The following is a 19,406-nucleotide window of genomic DNA, read 5'->3' on the forward strand; positions in this document are numbered from 1 at the left end:
TGGTAATGATACGCATGCGTATAGAGTTTGCACATGCAACCACATGCAATGCAACTGCAGTGCATGTCAAATTGTAAAGGTTAAGGCAGACGGCATAAATGCAACTATATTTACAAGACATAAAGTTATAGTTGAAATCCCTCGATCATAAATTATTCAAAGTGTTATTTTCTAATCTACTGGTTAATTAAAAAGTCATGCAGTATGTGTAATTTTGAAATTCATTTTCATAGCCGATTTCGATACATGGTCGACTGCCGATGCTCAATTTAAGGTTAATATGTGTTTCACAAATATTCTGTGGCTCATTATTCATAACTATATCAATACCGTATTGATATGGATATGAAAAATACAAGTTATGTCGACTCTATATAGGATCGAAAGCAGAATAAAAAATATTTTTTAAAGTGACTACTGATTCTGTTTACCCTACTTCACTATCCTACTAAGAATATTTAATATATTTGTTTTAAGAACAAATACAGTATTATCACTTAAATATTTCTTCTATACACATCACATGTATATGTATGTTAAATTTGCTACTCATAGTTATAGAAAGTTCACTTCTAATAGTTAAACAATTTTATTATTTTCAGATAAACGTGTGTAATTGAAAATATTTTGGTCCAATAATTATTCTCCACCATTCCATTATTAGTTCTTCAAAAAATACGTTTGAAATGTATATTTTATGAATGAACAAATTATTAAGCGAAACTTTTTACATTTGCACACATTTATTATATCTGTAAGAGTATGTGGAATGCATTGAATTACAAATTAAAATCACAATGTTTAAACTGGAATCATATATAACACCAGTGATTCTTAGTTATGTTGAAAAGTATGTGAAAAATTTTAAACCGGAACAATCTCAGGTATATTAATCATTTATAATTAATGTTCATAAAAAAATAATATATAATTATACAAAAAGTATATAATATTTATTTTCCTTTTATATATAATCTTATTTTATATTTCAGGTGTCTTTATGGGGTGGTGATGCATCATTTCAAAATCTTGATCTACGATTAGAAGTTTTGGAAGAACAACTTAATCTCCCTTTTGTTTTTGTCAGTGGTCATATACATGAATTACTTATTCATGTTCCTTGGGTAAAAATTACTTCAGAACCCATTGTTATTACAATAAATACAATAGGTAAATATTAAGAGATATATTAAATCTCTGATCTATGCTATCCTGTTTAATGCTGCTTCATTATGAAAAACTTTTTGTACTTTGTACAAAAATACACGTGACTTAGATACGATCATCTATTTATATAAAATTTAACATGACCATACTTATCTGTGTTTTGCTTAGTGCTCTAAATTTTTAAATGATTATATTGAACAAACAATACTAAACTTGTAATATTTTGTTAAAGAATGCATTTTAAAATTAAAAGATGATACCAAGGTGGAAGCCAGTACTTCTGTATTACAGAAGAGGCTGGAATTGCCACAGTGAGTAGAATTTTTCTGTTTAACATTGTTTCATGGTACATGATATTACAAACATTTTTTTTTTACTTTATTGACAGGGAAGAAGCACCACCTGGGTACATAAAAAGCATAGTAACCAAAGTCGTAAATAACATAACGATCAATTGTAATAATCTAATTCTAAAATATGTGGAAGAAGATATTGTTCTTAGCGTTAATGTCAGATTTTTAAGTATGCAAACTGTTGATAACAAATGGCAACCAGCATTTACTGGTATGTATGTAATTGCATTATCGAATAATATCTATTGACGTATATTAAAATTCTACATATTTACAGATGTTAATGCATATGAAGTTATGCTTAGAAAAGTTATTACTATTCAGGACTTAACTTTATGTTTAGACAAAATGGACGCTTCTGGAAAAATAGAAATATATCAGGTACTAATTTCTTATTATAGTAAACTATACATGTTTTTATAGAAAAACGTATAAAAATATTATTTTATAATTTAGGATCCTGTTCTATACCGATGTTCTGTTATAATACGTATGATCATAAACTACCATAGTAACACTGCAAGAAGAGCCTCTATTACACGTTTGGATCTTCATTGTCAAAAAATGGAATTTAGTATAACTGAACAACAAATACCAATGCTGCTGAGACTAGCTGCATTGATAATGGCATTGCAAACAAAACAATTTCCATCTAGTAGAGAAAAATCTTTAATTTCTGTAGAGAAAAGAGAAGACACTGTACAAGGTCTTATATTATTTCATAGAACATCTTTTCAGTCTTGCATTATACTGCAGGCAGATTTATTACCGTTCAGTAATATTACAGATGATATTAGTATGTTCCACTTACATGATCATGGAAGTGGAATTGCTGCAGACAATACTGGGTGGGGTGGATGGGCTTGGAACATGGTATCATCTTTATTACCTATTGATTGGGACAATGATTGGTCTACAGAACAACAAATGGCTTATTCTGGACATACTATTCATTTAGGCATATATGTGCAAGATACCACCTTAACTTTTAAGGCATGTATTTCAAGGATAATATTTATCATGTAAATTTTAGTCACATTACATTTTGTATTCGTTTGTTTGAGATGTAATTACGTAGTAAGAAATAATCGTTCTTTGTACAGACAGTTGAAAATATTAAAGAGCAATTATTTTATAAATCCCGCAAGCTCAGATATAAATCATTCTTAACATTGCGATTAAATGGCGTGGTGGTAGACACGTTGATTCAAGGAATTTCAATGACTAGTTTTCAAATTGGAATGGGTTGTATACGCATATACCCAAGAGGGACGTGTAGCTGCGGGCATCTTGAAGTAGTCGATGGAGCACAAGTAATATTCTATACATTTCTAAATTTTTAATTGAGATGTAAACTGTGACTAATTATAAACTATTTCATTTAGCCACCTTTATATCTAATAGCTGGAAAGTTAAATACTGATTATTTAAAAGATTCATTATTTGATGATGAATCTGTAGAAAACAAAGGAAAAAAGAGAGATTACAAACAAGGAATATATTATTATCTAAATACAGTTTCGGGTAACAAATCTTTAATTTTATACTCCAGATGGACATACAAATAGACTAAGAAATAATTTCTGTTTTGAAAGATAAAATAAAAATTATGCACTAGAAGATTAAACTTAATGTGCAAATACTTACATGAAATATTTTTAGAGGAACGGTTAATAGAACGATGTCCCGCTTTTGCCATGGATTATGTTCATTGTGTTGAATTACCAGATGATATTACCCCTGAGAAACTAGCAGAATTTGGTTCTAATTTTGAATACAGGTAACCAGAATATTTCAAGATATTTTTAGTACAATTTAAGATAAAAGATACTAAATTCACATTTTTTCAGCAATTTTCACGAACGTAGAGTGATGAGGTATATCATTGGTGATTTAACTATTAGATTATGCTCAGGTGTTTTTCATCGTATCGACACAATAAAGCAAGCTGCCGCCAATTATGATTATAATCCATACCTTGTCACAAAACAAGGTATTTATGTAATTATACATCTATTGTATATGTGCAAAATATTCAAGAAATCATTACTTACAAACCATTGCTAGATCCACTTGTAGATGAACTTCCACCAGTTACATTAGAAGAATACGAAGCTCTGCGAGAAAATGTATCTATGGTTGAAACAAAATTAATGGTAGTGAAAGCATCTCTTCAATTACAATTAGCAGATCACTCTATTACTGGACTACCACGACAGCGGAAGATCGTTGAAAGTCGAGTATGTGATAAATATGCTAGTATACGTATACAGAAATACTTTACCGATTATTTACTTTTTGTGCGTTATTTTGCTAGACGACGCCTTTAACACCTGCTCTTACGGACGACCCTTACATGAGTATTGAATGTGATGAAGCAATAGTAACTATGCTCCAACCTTTATATCCATTTAGACTTGCAGCATGTGCATCAAAACAAACCGATCTCTCAACAGAAATGTTTAACCAATGTCATAAGATTATTACACTGCAGGTAATGTATAATACAAACGTATTATGCAGTATGTTTTATTATCCTACATATCCTATATTATATAATATTTATTTAATTAGGTAAATGGAGCAAGAAGTCAACTTTATTTAGTAAAAAATTGCCACACGTCAATAATAATGCCTTATTCGGTTGAATGTAAAGCAAAGAAATTGATGTATCCACAATATTGGAGGAATGTTGATTTAATACATGAAACATATTCAATACATATAGACAGTATTACAATTACTGGGACAAAAGCAAAATTAATGGTTGCAGCATCCATATTAACTTCAGTTTTCAATCCCACTGACATAACAAATCCTCTTGTATGTTCTTCGTTATTTACAGATGCCTGTCAAGAAATCAGTATGTACTTTGCTGATATGAAAGCTACTGTCACAGAACACTTGATTAACTAAAAATATTTAATTTGACTACTTCTTTTAGATCCTATATATTTGGAGTTGTTATTGGAAAATGTAAATACTAAAAAATTATCATCGTTGGTTACAGTTTCAAATGAAATAAATATAAGTTCTGTGAAAATATTTGCTTTGAATGAGTTACAACAAGCTTTTATATTCTCAGGTCCAGAAAGTAATATTCATAGGTCAGTATACATTAAAGGCTATATTATGAATGGAAATTATATTAATGACAATTTTTGTATATCTAGTGATATAGAAAACAAACCACTATTAACAACTGTGATACAGTTTCCAAAAAATGTCGAGAAACAAACACATCCACCTCTTATCTCGCTTCAAATAGCAGACATCAGAGCTTCGCTTGATCCATTACTTTTTAAATGGCTGGAGTATCGTGTTACGTATTATAATTTAGGTACATTATGTACAACACGGCCTGAAGCGCAACAACATTTCGAGGGTGCATCATCCGATACCGGAACGAAAAAAAAGACGTTTCCCAGTTTGCACGAAAGTGTGCATAGTTCTTCGGACAAAGAAAAAAGAAAATCGGTTGTGACAACAGAGAAGTCGAAAACTCTACAAAATGATGAAATTCAAAAGAAACACGATTCTAAAATTGAAGGTGAAAGACAGGTACATTGCTTATATACTATCGAATTTCAACTTGTGTAACTTTTCAACGTGTATTAAGTTTTTCCTTTCAATAGTTTTGGCATACAGTTATTAGTTATAAAGATGTAATCTATGGTAGAACTTACAGAATTTGGGAATATTGGCCAGATTAGCAGAACTGTATCCATGGTGGTGTGGTCTTGTGCTAAGTGGTTGTGTTGGACATATTGTTATTTACATACCGTCAACTACAATGAGTGGCATTGGTGCATATGGTAGGTATATGTATATGTGAACAGAATAAAATGTGCTTTTAACTCACTCTGATGTATATTTTTATCAAATTATTCAGGTATAGAAGAAGCAAAAGATAGAGCTTTAAAATCCGATAATAATTTACAAATGTTGATAATAAAGTTACCCACTCTTCTCGTTCACTCGTCTAATATAAATTTTGAATTGTTGACACCTTATCTTCAAGAGTTGCCTGTTAAGTTACCAAAATCAATGTGGACGAATAGTAAGTAACTCAATGATGAAACTATCCAGTACACAATAGAATGTTATCATCGTTCTAATTTATTTCAGAATTACAGAGTTTTCCATGGACATTAAGTCTTGTTGAATTTCATTGTTATATGTTACATCAACAGACACAAAAGAATTTCATTAAAAAAGTGTCATTGAATGCTACAGTTGCTCTTACAACTAAAGCCATAACATCCCAATCAGGAGGGAATACATTGGCTGCTTTAGGTGTTTGTGTTCACATTGACAATTCTCCTATTATCATTTCTATCTCTGAAGAACAGGTATTGTAACGAAAGCATTTCAAATAATATGTTCAATGCGGTAAATGCGTATGAAGTATTTATGCATTATTCTATAATCTTATAAAATATTTTTACTTTAGGTAGTTTTCGTGAACAAAATAATTTCAAATATGTTAAGTGTATTGCGAGTTTCAGCCAGTTCTAACAAAAATGTTGTGGCTAGTAATCAAATAAACACTGAAGCACAAATAGTTTTGCCTATCATACCACAAACTCCATCTACTCCAACACAATTACTTTACCCTGAAGATACAACTACAAACTCAACTGTTTCAACTTCAAAAGATGATATTACACAAGGTACATTATAAATAAATTCATTTTTTGTTTAATTTTATAAGCGATATTTTATGTTATTATAGAAACAGATGAATTAATTTTGACGGCATGGATCCAATGGACTATAACAAAGATCGCAATTAAATTATATGTTACGGAAAAAGAAAATGCTTCATCGTTAAAATTAGTCCTTGAATTAGAAGATATTATTACTTCTTTGGACTTACAACCCGTCTATCTTAAATTGAAAAGTAAAATTACAACAGCCACCATATTCCATTACACTAGGTATATAATTACTCAAATAAATAATTTGTATAATAGTAACGCGACAAATTAATTGAAGTAATCCTTGACAGAGCACTGAATTCACCGACTTGGGATATCGGTGAGTATGTAGGTGCGATACTTTGCGGAAGGGAGGATAGTTTAGAGAAAGATGATGATTCCGGATTTCTAAGTTTTACCCTCACTAGAGCAAAATCAGGAAACGTTCATACACGATGGGGTACCTATAAACGACATAGAACTCAGAAGGTATTTAATATTTAGCGGTACGGTTAATAATACTTTCAGGGTATTCCATTTACTTTTTGTCTTTTAGAAAGATGTAATGACAGAAGCTACATTATCTGCTAATGGTTATATTTCTGAAGTAGTTGTAAAAATGCAAATGGTGGATATAATTCTTCCACTTACTATAGTCAGCAAATATATACAACTATTAAAGCCTTTTACTTTTTTCTATCGATCCTCTGAGAAAGATTCAGCTGAAACTTTTGAACAAAATGTAACACCACACTTAACTAGCGTTGCTAGTCTTGACAACGAGGCTTTACCATTGATATATTTGGATTTCAAAGGGCTTAGACTGATGTTGCCGGCCTCGAATATAATGAAATTCAAACCGCAACACGATCTATTAATGCTTCAGGTAATAATGTACTTTGTAAAAATGCAATACCAATATTAAATTTAGATACTTCCAATTTATAAATAAATCATTTTATTGATATTGCAGTTTGATGGAATTCGCATCACGCCTCACGCGGAAAATCCAATTTGTAGAACTCCTTTGAGATTAGATATATATCAACTGGCAGCTCAGGCAAATATTTTAAGCATACCAGGTTCTGCTGTGGAAGATCGACAATATCAAATTAATATAAAAAGCATATGTGCTCATACAACTACTTGGAAAAATTATCAAATGAGTATTAACAAGGTGCGTTGAAATCATATTTGTTTTAAAATTATAGACATTTAAGAAATACGATATTAATTATTTTCAGAAAATGTCACAATCTTATCTTTATACCATGAATGAAAATCCTGCATTAGAATGGAACAAACTTGGCCATGGGAGTAGTTTGGAACAACAGTTTTCCATGTTACCTTTATTATCGAAGTACGTGATACTTAAATGATGCAGTGAATTGGTTATTCATGTTATAAAATTATTAATACAAATATGTATTATAGGTTTGATTTGTGCTTAATTATTGCTCCACCCGTTTTATTTAAACCGGATATAACAGTATGTGGAAGTGCTGTTGAAGTAAATTGTATTATGGATATCGAAGTGACAATAAATTTAGATCAAATTCAGTTAATTTCAATCCTAAATAATGAATTAAAAAACTTGTTATTGGGAAATTTTGAACAACACAAAAATGCAACTGCATCCACTAATACATCTCATAAGATTTCATCAACTGCGGGAAGTATAAAACAAATTACTTGGACGAAGCAATCTTCCGACGATATCGATGTTGATTTTACGAAGGATAGCGGCATTGACTTTGAAACATCTAGCGTGAATTCGACGATTATAGTAAGTTTTGTTTGTAAATATAAATTTATTCATGCATATGATGAAATATATTTTATTAAGTGTAATGCTTTTCTATTAGGGTAAACCTCCGCATCAAGAGACTTCTATACTTTTGCCGTTTGAATTTTTAGTAAATTGTGGTAAAATAACATTTGTACTTTACGATATTCAAAAAGCAAGTACAGAATATGAAGTTGTAAGTAATTATTTAACAAGAATTGTGTCTTATTATTAATTATATTTGAAAACTGATGTCAAATATAAAATTTACACAGGACATAAATGAAATTGAAGAGGATGAGAGTGAAACTCAGAAACAACCATTATTTTACATAATGGTTAATCAACCAAATATTTATTTTTCACAACAGCATCCATTGCAAAAAATCCAAGTATACTAACTTTTAAATAAGGGTAAAATTTAAATCTTTAAGAAACTTTTTGTAATGAAAATCTATATTGTTTTAGATATCGTGTTTTGATATGTCCATGGCTCTGGGAGAAAAGGAAAATCAAGAATTAATTTCAATACCAACAGAAAAAAATTTCAAAGTTCTCATGATTGAAACAAAAAATGGTGATTTACATCCAGATACAGGCATTCCTCCATCTTTTGTGACAATGAAATATGAGAAAACTTTAGGAAAAAATCCACAATTCTCTATAGATATGGGTAGACCTACAAAAGTTTATTTCTCTTTATCAAGACTAAACCAGATATATGATATGCAAAATAAGGTAACAAATCATGTGGTACTCTAGAGTGTGTGTGCGTGCGTGCGCGCGAGCTATAATTATTGACGTAATTAATGACATCTTCATTTATTGTCAGATACTATCGTGTTTTATGCATCTACACGAAACAACATCAACAGAACAGTTTAATGATATAAAGGTATCTTCAGTATCAAAATCGAAAAAATTGAATTGGCCTGATTTAAATATATGTACAAAGCAAATTGTATTGTCTCTCAAGACTGATTCTGGCGCAGAAATAATAATTAGTTTAGCTTTATTATCCGGAAATATTTCGACTCTTCTTAGGCCTGATAGAATATACTCCAACACTGCCATAGATTCTTTAATCGTATCAGCAATTCTTAATGAATGTATAAAGGTATTCTTAAATCCGTGGTGTTGCAATATTACGATTTGTTTACTTTGGGAGCCTTGGCAAAATGCTGACTCTGTTACTCAAGTACAAATACAGGCAGATAGCGATGGTCTTTATTTAGATTTTGGACCAGAGCACCTAAAAATTATAAAGAACGTTATGGATGACTGTCAATTGCTGTTAAATGAATTGACAACGTCTCCTTCAAAATGTAAAAATAATGAAAAACAAATTGTACTGTCTACTGAGCAACATTATAAAGATGATCTTAAAGCAGGCGCATTTCAATTTGTGAACGGTAATGCAGACGAACTACCTTTCCCATATCAAGTAAGTTCAGCAGTATTTTATAACTTTTTATCATTAACTTTAGCATTAGAAAGAGGAGTTTTAAGAAGTAAATCCATTTCCTGATATATTGTTTAATTCAGGTCATATTTTTTACCTACCCTCAACAATCAATGGCTTGGAGATATCCACAACCAAGGACGTTGACACGAATACATGTATCACCAGTTCCCTTTGAAGTGAGCAAAATATATATTTATACGTTTTTTATGCGAACAGTACCTTGTACTGAGAACAATTTATATATTTTAGACATTGGATTCTGATAGTGCTTATATTGATAAAGTACCTTGCGCTCTTGAGTATTGGAGCGATTGCCACATGTCCTATCAGCGTTACATCGACTTTTATTTGTCAGAGACAGATTCGTACCGTTTAAAGCTGCCTGAAAAAGCTCCAGCACGAGCGGTTGCTTGCATATGGCGTGTAGTTTTATTATCAATGAATAATCGACCACTTTCCAAAACGATAATTTCAGCTCGTGTTCTTGCGGCATGTTTACGTATTGATTCGTACTTCAATTCTTCAATTATACCGAATCTACAAGCTGCACTTAATATCGGCACCATACACGTCTCCGTGTACAATCATGTTAACAACGACATGTATAATAATTTGCAACCACCGTTAAAACAATATACTTTGAAAGGTACGATCCCTGAAATTCAATGCTTCATGGCCTTAGAGCATAAGGAAGCTATCTTTGTACTTAACAGGTGGATAGATGGTTCGATGTTAATCGACATTAGTGGTATATTCAGTGTACACGTATTAGATTATAGTCATTTGAACATGCAAGAAATACTCGATCCTTTGGAAGCAAGATTTCAGCTGTCATTATCAGACAAAACAGATATATCCTTAACATGTAGTCCATTCTCGTTGAAACTGGGACCGACAATAGCACACTCGCTTGCAGTTTCGGCTCATTTGTGGTTTGCATTTTTAGAAGAGGAAAACAAAAATATGATTTTATTCACACGCTATGTGATAGCCAATGACAGTAATGTACATATTCTCTTTGGTCAAAGTGGTACAGGAGATAATATATTATTGGAAAGTAGACAATGTACTTTTTACTCGTGGCGACATATCGGCAACAAGATGATACGAATAGCGATAGAAGAAAATATTTGGTTGTGGAGTAAACCATTTTCTGTAGGCACAGATGGTATTCAAGCAATCGAATTTAACAATTCTGCAACGAAAGCAGCAGCATTTGTAAGTGTTACATCGCTTTCTGCTACACAAAAGCTCGTGACGTTCTCTGGTCAGCTTATAATTTCCAATCAATTAATTGATAACTTTGAAATGAAATTGGTAAAGTACGAATCTGACGTTGGATCAAAGGTAAATGTATTGAAGGATGTGTACCTAATTTCTGGTAAAAGTTGTCCACCATCCATTATACTCGATGGGACTAAGAAAATGGCAATACGTTTACGGTTTACCACCGTGCCAAATCTGTCGTGGACAGGAGATATTCCTCTGCAACCTAATGCTAAGTGGGGCCAACCGTGGTTAGTTAAAGTACCTTGGCAGGAACGTGGGCAATTTTTAAGCATTTGGGTACGAATAGTGACGCAGACCATTCAGGACAGAACAAAGATACTAGCTGTACTCAGCCCACTTTATATGATTCGATCACACTTACCAGTACCAGTTAGAGTACAGATGGATACGCCCTCGTTGAAAATATCCTTAAGTACGATGGTAAATGGTTGTGGTGAACGACAGCAATTGTACTGCCCTGGAACATTTGAACATTTTCATCAATTGACGTTTCAATTAGAATCCGGAGTTTCTACATCCAATCCATACGTACCGTTGTCGTATAGTTCTGTAGATCAACGAAAGTTCTTCAGGAGACCTGAAACTGAAGATATCGATAATATTCTAAAGGATCTTAATGGCGAAAGCAACGAAACGGCATGGCCTTTCCAGGGAGATGCGATAGAGGAGTGGATATCTACGGAGCAACCACAAACACACGTACAAGTAAAATATCAAGATGCTGGATTAGTCTCAAGCACATTACTGTTAGAATTGCAACCTTGGTGTTTTATGTTGAATTCCATGGGATGCCACTTGTCTCTTGTGTCAGAAGATACCGAATATTGTCAAATCCCTCATTACGGTATCGTAACACCGCCAAAATTGGAGGGTACATTTCATTTATGCGTTGGCGTTGGTGATACGTTTTATACATCGCAAGCCCTTCAACTGGCACGACCCGATTGGAGTCAAAGCTTTTACATGCCACGAATTGGTGGGCTAATTCCCGTCGATGGAAATATTAAAACGTGTGTCGATTGCGGTTCAAGTGTCTCTATCATGAGCATCAATTCAAGTATGCACGAAGATATGCGTCTCGTACGTATAAGAAGTAGTCACGTTATCAGTAATTTAACGCCACAAGAATTGTGCGTTGCTACATTGGCGGTGCATGAAGATGCAAACAGACTTGAACTGCCTAACGACCTCACGTTTTACAGCCTTAATATTTCACCTGCGGAAGATCAGAAACAGGGCATGCCGATTACACAATGGTATACTTTATACATGGAAGACATCGTAGAACCTCTTGTTCTTTACATATCTTTGAGTTTAGGGCATAAATGGTCTTGTCCAATTCGAGTCGATCAAGGTATGAGTCGCAAGTGTATTGCTATTCCAAATGGCTCTAGTACTATGCCAGTAGTCATTACGACGCAAGAGGATAAAGGTACAACGTACATAATGATTCACATAGATCATCATCCGCAATTGCTAATTGAAAATTCATGTGCTTTCAAAATTTTACTGGGGCAGGCCAATGAAACAGCGGATGAAATACTACCGGATACTTGCCATTTCACATGGATTTGCGAAATCGAAAGCAACGCGACGTGCCATTATTCTATTCCATCTGTTAGTAACAGGTTACCAGATGTACCTGTTCTAAACGCGTCAAATGTATTATTATTTTCTGCCGTAACGAACAATCATAATGAACAGCCATCGAGAAACAGAGATCTGCGATGGTCTAGGGGTATAAACCTGTCTTCAATATCAAGTGTACCAGTAGATCAGTATGTACGACTACCATCATATGGTGATGTAAAGCTGATTATGCAAAATCGTTGTTATACCACACTTATCAGTATTGTTCCCATATCACAAGTGGAAGTATCCGCGCGAGATATTAGAAGTCGACTTGTACGCAAGGAAAATGATACGAAAGATGTAGAAATGCTAAACAGTACGTTTGCCGATCAGACAGAAGACGATAGAACAACAATAAATGTACAGAATTCTGATAGTTCAACGTCAGTAACGACTTTCTTCTCAGCTCAAGATGACACTGCAATGTTAGAAGTTACATCTCCTACGCAAATAAATTTGCGGCAATTAATTACAAATATAGACAATGTAAAAACTAATACAATCGACGATACAAAGGCTATCGAAGAGAGCAATTCTAAAGAGGGCTCCGTAACCGTTTGTCTTCGTGGAGTTACCATCGTCCTTATGCACGACATGAATGAAAATGCACAAAGGATTGAAGTTGCTAGTTTATCCATGACTGATGTCATAGTTACTGTAACTACAAGGTCTAAAATCGTCAACTTATGCACTTTTATAGGTGATTTACAATTGGATAATCAATTATTTGATCAAGGAGGTTTTGATTTTCCAGTAGTATTGATAAGTCAAAGCCCACTCGTTACGAAAGGAGCGGGATATTATATAAACAATTGTTTAATAAATAAGCTAGAACAAATCAGAGAAAATTCTTTGATAGCAATTGATTACGTTTTGGAGAAACAGGGATATTTAAGAGGTATTTAACAGTAAGTTTAAATTTATGATTTATTTCGTACTTATTATGTGTACTAATTTCTTTTCAATAATATGTTTATAGCATCGAAAGAGCTTTATTTAAAAATTGCACCGATCAGTGCCTACATCGAAGATACGTATATAGCTCAATTATTAACTTATGCAACTTCAATGGTACCACCAAGATTTTTAATACCTGATGATATAAGAAAAACGCAGACGTTAATTTCAACTACTGGAGTATGCATACCCGATTACATAATGGTCGATACAAAAATATTAAGTGCTCCATTAAGGCTACAAAATTTGAAAATAGAACCCGTATCTATCTTACTAAGCGTCCATACTTCTGTACGCTTATATGTGGCTTTAGATCATTCACCCCTATACTTTGGTACATTTGAGAAAAAGAATGTTTTAACAACACCGTACAGACTTGGTAATGCACTTACAATGCATTATTTGTCTGGTGCGATATTTGGAGCAGGTATAAAGATATCATACTAATATTTACTAATAATATAAACTTGAAATCTTAATATTTTAAATTGCTTATATTTCAGGTTGGGTAGTTGGGTCTTTAGAAATATTAGGTTCGCCGGGAAGTTTGGCGCAAGCTCTTGGTTCAGGGCTTAGAGATTTTATTTCTCTTCCATTTCAAGGTTTGTTGCAAGGACCATGGGGTTTTATTGTTGGAATAACACATGGTTCAGCCAGTTTGATGAGACACGTTACAGCAGGTATCAAGATTAAAAAATATTTAGAATACAAATAAACTTACATTGAAACATGTGTACATACCTGCGCGGTATTTTATTAAAAAAAAAATAATAATGTTACACAGGTACTCTAAATTCCGTAACGAAATTAGCATCTAGCGTAGCACGAAATTTAGATCGTCTGACGCTCGATGAAGAGCATTTGCAAAGACAAGAAGAGTCTAGAAGAATGCGACCTCAAGGCATGGCACAAGGACTCTATCAAGGCTTGTCCGGCTTCGGGATGAGCGTTCTTGGTATGCAGGAATACTGTTTCAGTTCAGTATTTTTATAATAAGTATACAAAATTTAATATCACTTATTTAGCTGCGGTGGCTGGTCTTGCTCATCATCCCTTGCAACAAGTTTTGTCAGGAGAAATGACAACTAAAAGTCTTGTAACTGGTGTTGGACTTGGATTAGTAGGAGTGGTTACAAAACCATTAAGTGGAGCTGCAGAATTAGTTGCATTGACTGGACAAGGACTACTTCAGGGTGCTGGTTGGAATTCATTACCTTCGGTAAACAGTTTTCGGAAACGGAATGCTATTGAGTAACATCAATGAAATAAATTAATGACCATTATATTTTTACAGCCGCGACAACGACCTGTGGTCCAATATACAACTGGCAATAATAGTGCATCTATTAGATATGCTTGGTGGTTGTTACCCTTGCTTGAAAATAATCATGGCAATATTTTACATGTTACCAATGCAGATTATGTGATTCAACAAGGCAGTAATCGTGCCATAACATTAGTTCTAACAAGGCATGCACTATTGCTAGTTAACGTAGCCGAAGATAGTGTAGAGCGAATATTTTTATTGAAAGACTTATCCAGTGCTGACCATCATCTTGATTCAACAATATGTTTATATTGTACTCCTGAGACGACGCAAACCAACAGACCCGTATCACCTGCCGCATATGAGGTCCAGTATTTCTTTTGTTACTTCATTCTAAAAGTAATACATATATGTACATTCCTTATTAGAAATTCTCTATTGACAGATGGATCAAGAAATGCGAGCACGAGTAGCGGAATACGTGAGAACTAGTAGTACAGGGTTAGCCAGTGTCTCCACAAACAGTGATGGACAATCTGATATTTTTGAAAACGCTACACCTCATTCAGATCGTACTCTTACATTTTATGTTTCTCCAGATTCGCGTAATTATTTATTATCGTTGTTTAACATCGCTAAACGACAAAGTCAAGGTAGCGGATTTAGAGTACTGTAACAAATAATTTGAACACGTTAGATTAATTTAACTCATCCACTGGTGGATTGGATAATTAATATTTTTGGATAATGGAAAGTGATAAATCAGTATTACGCTTTGAATTTAAAAATTTGTTGACAAGATTAATACGCGAAACACATTCTGGTTGCTTGAGGTTTGTGTACATATCTAACATTTTTAATTTAATTAATCTGAATGATATACGATAGATAATCTTTAAATTTATGAATTACATCCTAATGTGTTGTTATACACGGAATTAATGACAATATGCACAATTCGAGAATCGTTCATATCTAAAAACATGCTTTTTCAATTTTTTATACAAAAAATGTGTACATTGAACAAATTTCCATGTCCTTTATTTACCGGACAATATATATTGTATATATGGTAAACAAGCTGCATTAAGTATTTATATAAATTCAAGAGTAATGAATAAACAATGTTGCATTTGATTTACATATATTCTGTGCAATTTCACAGATTAATTATAAATAACATATGAAAGACTTGTAATATAGCAAATATTTGGTAAAGGGAAAATATTCTGACTTCAAAGTACAATTGAATGTAATTTAATCGTTATACATGCTACATGCTTATTATTTTTTAGAAGTTTGGGTATACCTAAACTTAGTAGTTCATAATTACAATGCAATAAATTGTAAAAGATTTTATATATTTATTAAAAATTATTAGTACATTTTATTTACAATATTTAATGTAAAACACTCACAAATAATATAAGGATTTAACTGATCTAAGAGAATCTCATGTTTATCATTCTGTGTATTTATATAATTTAATTCATTCATAAATACGTTCTATTTCGCTGTTTCTATAAGACACGCCACATGATGAACATTGATTATCTTGAATAGATGTCAAGACTTTTCTACATAATACATGTTTGCATGGTAATTTATAAAATATTCCATCGACACAACAAATACAAGTATTTAATGTAGAATTTCCGGCATAATTCGCGCTATCATTAGCATTTAAGTTTACTACATTAGTAGAGCTATTACTTTTTGTTTCAGATCCCATTTGGTATACCGATACACAAGAATTAACAGTTTTTCTTTTTTTTATTGGTTTAGTTAAAGTAGAAGCACTTCGTTTATTTGGCATTACAACAATTGGCAGTTTATGACAAAACATCTTATTCTCTTGAGTATTTGTTACAGAACGGTGCAACTTTGGTTTATTGTCATTTGAAGTTTTATTTAACACATTTTGTTTTAACAAATATTTAGGAACATTTGATATTTTTTTATCAGTCATACTTGAAGATAATGCATGACCTAAAACTCTTGGCAGTTTCTTTATCTCATCTGCATTACTGTTTTCAAGTAGAAATTTGTCTATTCTTATTTTTAGAGCAGTTGCTATAACAGGTTTACGATCTTCACTGAATGGTATATTAGTAAAGGGATCTGACAGACGTCTTCCCCATAATGCTTCAGTTTCCTCATACTTTTGTAATGTAGTTTGATCAATTATCTTTCCACTGGGCAACAGTATGGGCTGTGTCATAATTTCCCAAGTAATGGCATCTAAGAAGGACTCTGGAACTTGTAAAGATGATTCCAATAACTCCCTAAAACAATCACAACACATTTGTAGAATGAATGATTAATGTTGTATTTGTGGTGTACATTATAAAAAGCTAACGTTATATTTACCTGTCAGTTGCAACAGTAACAGATTGTTCAGTCTGTTTAGGACTTTTTATAGATAAATGATGTGTATCTATAGTCTCAGATACAAAAGATTGTTGTTTGCACCACAGAGTACAAATACTAGCCACTGTATCTTTCCCACAACGTGGTGATACGGTTCCCCATACTTCAATTTTACCTAATGCAGGTACTGAGTTTTCTGTCTTACATATACATACTCTTAAATTACTTAAATATGTTGTTAAATATCTCAGAGAAGGTTTTATATGTAGTTTCAGAAAATTTTGTGGAACAGAAATTGTTTCATGATTAACATTTGATGAACAGAATAGCAGTCCAGCATTTGAGTGGTTTAAAAATCCACTACCCAATAAAGAATAAGGTACACTGCTGTCATTACTTGTTTTGGCATATAATTGAAAGCCTGATGACTTTTGGGAACCAACATGTGGCCAAATCAAAATATGATTGATAGATACATTACAGAGGAAACTAATGTCAATGTTGACGGGCGGTTTAATACAAGCATATGCTAAAAAACCTTTGTCAGACTCATTTATTAAGTTTGAGACTTCATGTCCTTCTGTACTGACAGTACTACACTCGATTTCTGGCCGTAAACGCGGATCACAGAAATTGAATAGCATTTCTCTAACGTAAATACACAAGCAACAACATTCTTTAGAAAAGATTACAATGTTAAATTGATCTACGCCAAATACACGTATTATTTTTATTTAAAAATCAAATGTCCATAACCTACTGTATTGATAGAGACTCTGTATACAGTTTCCTGTGTTCAGTTTAAGTTAGGTTAGCGTTGATTGCGTCCGTCGATTCTGTAGATGGAATACAAAAGCACGTGGACGAAATAAAATAAAATTTCTATCTAAAATAATCGCTGTTATTTGATAAAATGGAGAAAACGCCGATTAAAATGGAATTAGACGATAGTGTAAAAGAAGGCAATGGTGCAGATTCAACAGAAATTAGCTACGAAGATAAATTAAAGTACATAAATACCATAGCTAAACCTATGGCTCCGAAAAAATTAACAAAGAAGATTTATAAGTGCATAAGAAAAGGTGATTGCGTTATAATTTTAAAAATCTTTAAAAAAATGTTATTTTTACACTAAAGTTTCTTTGTAAAATGTTTATAACATTTCTAATTTGTAACATAACCTTTTCAGCTTCAAAGCAGAAGACATATCTTCGAAATGGATTAAAAGATGTTCAGAAGCACCTTCGTAAAGGAGAACATGGGTAAATGAAATTTTTAGTTATATTTTTATTAAAATATTACATTTGGAAACATTTTTATATGACGTACCCTTCCTTTTTAATAGGTTGGTTGTTTTTGCTGGAGATGTTTTCCCTATAGAAATTATGTGTCACTTACCTGTTGTTTGCGAAGATAAGAACATTCCATATTGTTATACTCCTTCGAGGCAAGATATCGGAAGTGCAATGGGTGTGAAAAGAGGAAGTCTCATGGTTCTCATAAAAGAACACGAAGATTATAAAGATCTCTATGATGAAATAAAATCTGCAATGATGACCTTATCGGCACCTTTATAGTTTTATACCTGCTTTTTTGTGCCTTTGGTCACATTGCAAATAGGGTACATGAATTTGTCATTAAACAAACATTGAGTCAGACATTTTGTGCAATGCCTGAGTTTTGTCAAACTTTGATTCACAAATTTTACACATTATTACATTTTTTATACAATTCTCTTCCTCAATAGTATATGTAAATAAGATAAAACGAAATTAAAATAATATAGAAATTTTAAATATTGTACAATTGCAGTTCAGAAGACATTTCTGATTTGGAATAAGTACACATTACATGATTGTGTTCAAAAATTAACTGCAATTATTCAACATTTTGTAGCATTGAGAGGTAAACGGAATGTAGTATGTATTAGGAAAATACGCAGTTGATTTTCTAACACAATTTCTATGCGAAGTTAATTAAAAATTACCTTTATTTATCGCCTGTGCATTTGAAAATAGAATATTAAAATGTAGCTCAAGATAAAAATCATATTTCTCGAAGCGGCATGCATACATACGTATATACAGCTTTGCGTTTATTTTAGGCGGGTAAAATTAAATCTGACAAATGTTGTAATCTCGATTAATGATCATGAAGATATCCGAAAATCGGGTTTAGATCGTCAGTCGGGATTTCCGAACAATCGCTTTGATGTGTTTTTAATTTCATTCTGCGAGATATTTGAAATATCTTAGAACGCAATTCTTAAAAATACATAATTATAAAATTGGACGTTATTAAAGTCCGATACATACTACTAATCGTTTGTTGTTTATTATATGTCTGTTAAATTACGACACGTTTAACGATCAACGTTCAAATGTTGGAATTTGAAAGTATGTTCGCAAACATAGCGAAT

General features: G+C 32.5%; 3 protein-coding genes across 6 annotated transcripts; 2 read left to right on the forward strand and 1 right to left on the reverse strand.

Annotated features, from left to right (window-relative positions):
• Positions 1-60: 60 nt before the first annotated feature.
• Positions 61-16,029, forward strand: Vps13b (vacuolar protein sorting 13B). Of its 4 annotated transcripts, none has more exons than XM_076775738.1 (39): positions 61-274; positions 603-884; positions 993-1,170; positions 1,400-1,478; positions 1,556-1,731; positions 1,798-1,901; positions 1,977-2,226; positions 2,308-2,517; positions 2,628-2,833; positions 2,906-3,044; positions 3,183-3,300; positions 3,371-3,513; positions 3,588-3,760; positions 3,838-4,014; positions 4,095-4,383; positions 4,465-4,627; positions 4,694-5,081; positions 5,200-5,335; positions 5,413-5,580; positions 5,649-5,872; positions 5,974-6,193; positions 6,256-6,460; positions 6,532-6,709; positions 6,777-7,106; positions 7,194-7,397; positions 7,465-7,580; positions 7,655-8,006; positions 8,086-8,202; positions 8,282-8,398; positions 8,475-8,744; positions 8,839-9,450; positions 9,552-9,647; positions 9,721-13,291; positions 13,373-13,777; positions 13,854-14,030; positions 14,135-14,305; positions 14,376-14,569; positions 14,645-14,983; positions 15,063-16,029. In XM_076775738.1, the coding sequence occupies exons 2-39, from the start codon at positions 798-800 to the stop codon at positions 15,291-15,293; spliced, it is 11,313 nt and encodes a 3,770-aa protein (XP_076631853.1). In that variant the 5' UTR covers positions 61-274; positions 603-797; the 3' UTR covers positions 15,294-16,029. The 4 variants fall into 4 exon arrangements, with proteins under 4 accessions (XP_076631853.1, XP_076631855.1, XP_076631854.1 ...); XM_076775740.1 differs by having other exon boundaries at positions 13,373-13,759; XM_076775739.1 differs by having other exon boundaries at positions 5,209-5,335.
• Positions 15,979-17,631, reverse strand: LOC143346985 (RING finger protein 37). Its single transcript, XM_076775746.1, has 2 exons — positions 16,988-17,631; positions 15,979-16,902 (listed from the first exon to the last, which is right to left on the reverse strand). The coding sequence occupies exons 1-2, from the start codon at positions 17,629-17,631 to the stop codon at positions 16,107-16,109; spliced, it is 1,440 nt and encodes a 479-aa protein (XP_076631861.1). The 3' UTR covers positions 15,979-16,106.
• Positions 17,632-17,900: 269 nt separating this feature from the next.
• Nhp2 (NHP2 ribonucleoprotein) lies at positions 17,901-18,808 on the forward strand. Its single transcript, XM_076775747.1, has 3 exons — positions 17,901-18,069; positions 18,177-18,249; positions 18,333-18,808. Exons 1-3 carry the CDS (start codon positions 17,901-17,903, stop codon positions 18,562-18,564), a joined length of 474 nt encoding a protein of 157 aa, XP_076631862.1. The 3' UTR covers positions 18,565-18,808.
• The last annotated feature ends 598 nt before the right edge of the window (positions 18,809-19,406 follow it).

This window comes from Colletes latitarsis, chromosome 10 (assembly GCF_051014445.1).
Source record: "Colletes latitarsis isolate SP2378_abdomen chromosome 10, iyColLati1, whole genome shotgun sequence".
NCBI classification, from domain to species: domain Eukaryota; kingdom Metazoa; phylum Arthropoda; class Insecta; order Hymenoptera; family Colletidae; genus Colletes; species Colletes latitarsis.